The following is a 2,496-nucleotide window of genomic DNA, read 5'->3' on the forward strand; positions in this document are numbered from 1 at the left end:
TCTATATATATATATATATATATATTTATAGATTCATTTACAGTATCAGAGTGATGCTTAGATCCAGTGGCATGTGCAGAAATATCAGGCAGTTGCTGCTCTTTCCTTTAACTTTTTATTTCCAAGATAGAGGGGTTGTGGTCAAGGATGGCCAGGATGATCTTGTCCATATACTGTCGCAATCTGTAGTTTATCTCCTCCTGTTCTTTAAGAGCTTCCATGAGCTGAAATACAAATTTCAAAAGCTAAGCATCTACTGTAGAAGGTCACACATATCTACAACATTACGTAAATACCATTCAGAGGTGGTTCAGTCTGTCTCAGACCACCTTCATGTTTAAAATTACTTGGATTCCTTTTAGTGGTAACATATACTTTGCTTTTATCCTCCCCCAGCCTTAAAGCAATGGCACAAAAAGACAAACTGCTGTCTTATGGAAGGGGAGGTAAATGCAAAAAAAGTCTCACTGGCACTTTGCTCGAGTCAGCAGCATACCCAGAAACAGCATTCAAGATTCCCAAACCAGAGTCCCATGTTTTGTGCACCAAGATATACTGGTTCCTCAAGGACTGTGTAATCCCCTTTTCCACATTTTAGACATTAAGTTCATAATAATTTTTTTTAAAGCACTTGGAAATCGATTTGAAGAGGATGCTGTAATTACAGGATATGGAGAGAATTTTAAACGGCATGCTGAGGCCATAGTTTCCCTTCCAATAAAAGAGACTTTTCTTTAATCAACAGTACTCCGCATTTATGCTAGATTAATCTACAGGGAATATTCAGTTCTTGTACTTTCAGTGAACCCTTTCAAATTCTTAAAATGTCTCTCTCTAGTCAAAGACAAATTGGTCTTCATACCCTATATATTTAGGTTGAGATTATGAAAGCTAGCTAAGGAGATTTAGACTCTCAGTTCCCATTAAAGTTAATGAGATTAGAGCACTGAGATCCCATAGGCGGTCTTTAAGCAATATTATAATTTGAGGCTGGGATTTTTACCTTCCATAGGAACTTGCCAATCGTTTGGCATCACAGGCTTTTTGTTGAAAAGGTCTGTGACATTCAATAAGCATGGCCCAGAGAAAACCATAAAGTGAAGCAGAAACAAGATGCAGCTTATTCTCGGAAAGGAATGCCAGAGACAAGTCTGACAGCATCTTAGTTTGGTAGCAGCAGAAACTTTGTTTCGTTTTGAGAAAGTTTCACCAAATGACAGTGTGCAACCAATATTCACACCCAATGTTTCTTAAGCCCTCGAGTGCTCCTTGGAAGTCAACAGGGCTACTCAAGTCAGGCATAATACCTGTATTACAACTTCCTTCTGTAAAAGTATAAAACAAGATTGCTCTGTTGAACACTTAAATCAGTTGCCTGCATATGCCCTGGAAGTCCACAAGCCTTGGGATTTGAAAGCATCTCTGGACTCAAATCAGCTGGTCCCCTGCCCAAGTGCAAGTGTTCCTAAGTGTTAAATCAGATTCCTGTTTGAGTGCTGCTTACTTCCCTGAATCTCAATAGAATGGATTTGGGTAGAGAAGCTTTGAAATAGCAGAATTAGGGAAAGCCTCAGCAGAGGGTCAGGTACCATAAATCCACCAACTTTAATGGAGCTATACTGAGTCATGCTGGGGCAACTCAAAACCAAATCTGAGATCTTATTTTTTTTTTTTAAAAGACCTATAAATAGGGCCAGTCACTTACTGGAAAGAAAAGGGGGCCTATATCAGAAGGCAATGCACCAAGGAAACAGCATTACATAAAAGGTTAGATAGCATGATATAAATTCTTGTAAAAACTGCATTCAGAAACCAAAAGCTCACAGTTTTATTTACAAGGAAATGAGCTGGTTTCTTCTAAATATCTAAAAACATGGATTCCATGTAGCTCATGTTACAATGATATTCCACAGCTCCCTGAAGAGTGGAATTGTATGTTGCCAATTGGTTATCTTAAGACTGGATACCTTAGCAGCATCCCCCTCAGAGAACCTCATTACAGCTGGCATCGTTCTACCATCATTTGTATTACCTCATCTCTTGATGCAGAGTCTATTTCAGCAGCCAAGGACTGGGCTTTTGTCTGTGTTGCAAACAGATTCTTAGCTTCGTAAAGACTAAGACTTAGGATCTGTCCGTTAAGGTCATCATTCTGGTCACGAAGTTTCTGATTTTCCTATAAAAAGAAAAGATATTGCAACCTGTTATAAGTTTAAACAAATCCTCAGGAGAAATAAGCAGCAGTTCAGGTTATCTGGGCACACCTTATGCCTGCTGGGTGCATCACTATTCATCTTCATGAACCGTTCTTTCCAACTGTACAGCTAGTACCTGTATCCACTCTGAGAATGATCAAAACACTGAGCTAGGGACAGACATTCAAAAAGCCTGACCCTGAATGATTCAATCTTTGCAGGTTATTCTAACCTGGCCAGGCTGAGCCAACTTGCAACTGGACAAACATTCTCTCTGGACTGAGGAAATGCAGGCACATGC

The 2,496-nt window shown here is 39.5% G+C and overlaps 1 protein-coding gene and 1 long non-coding RNA gene across 3 annotated transcripts in view; one reads left to right on the forward strand and one right to left on the reverse strand.

The window, feature by feature from the left end:
* The window catches only part of LOC109297360, a 13,782-nt gene that overhangs the window by 7,986 nt on the left and 3,300 nt on the right, over nucleotides 1-2,496 (forward strand). The window lies entirely within an intron of this gene.
* The window catches only part of RAB11FIP4 (RAB11 family interacting protein 4), a 219,392-nt gene continuing 216,992 nt past the window's right edge, over nucleotides 97-2,496 (reverse strand). For both annotated transcript variants that reach the window (XM_019517044.1, XM_019517051.1), the window contains 2 exons: nucleotides 2,033-2,176; nucleotides 97-224 (listed from right to left, as the gene is read on the reverse strand). In XM_019517044.1, coding sequence (XP_019372589.1) covers nucleotides 108-224; nucleotides 2,033-2,176 — 261 coding nt within the window. In that variant the 3' untranslated portion in view covers nucleotides 97-107. The remainder of the gene's footprint in view (nucleotides 225-2,032; nucleotides 2,177-2,496) is intronic.

This window comes from Gavialis gangeticus, unplaced genomic scaffold, assembly GCF_001723915.1.
Source record: "Gavialis gangeticus isolate Ggan-Ray unplaced genomic scaffold, GavGan_comp1, whole genome shotgun sequence".
NCBI lineage: Eukaryota > Metazoa > Chordata > Crocodylia > Gavialidae > Gavialis > Gavialis gangeticus.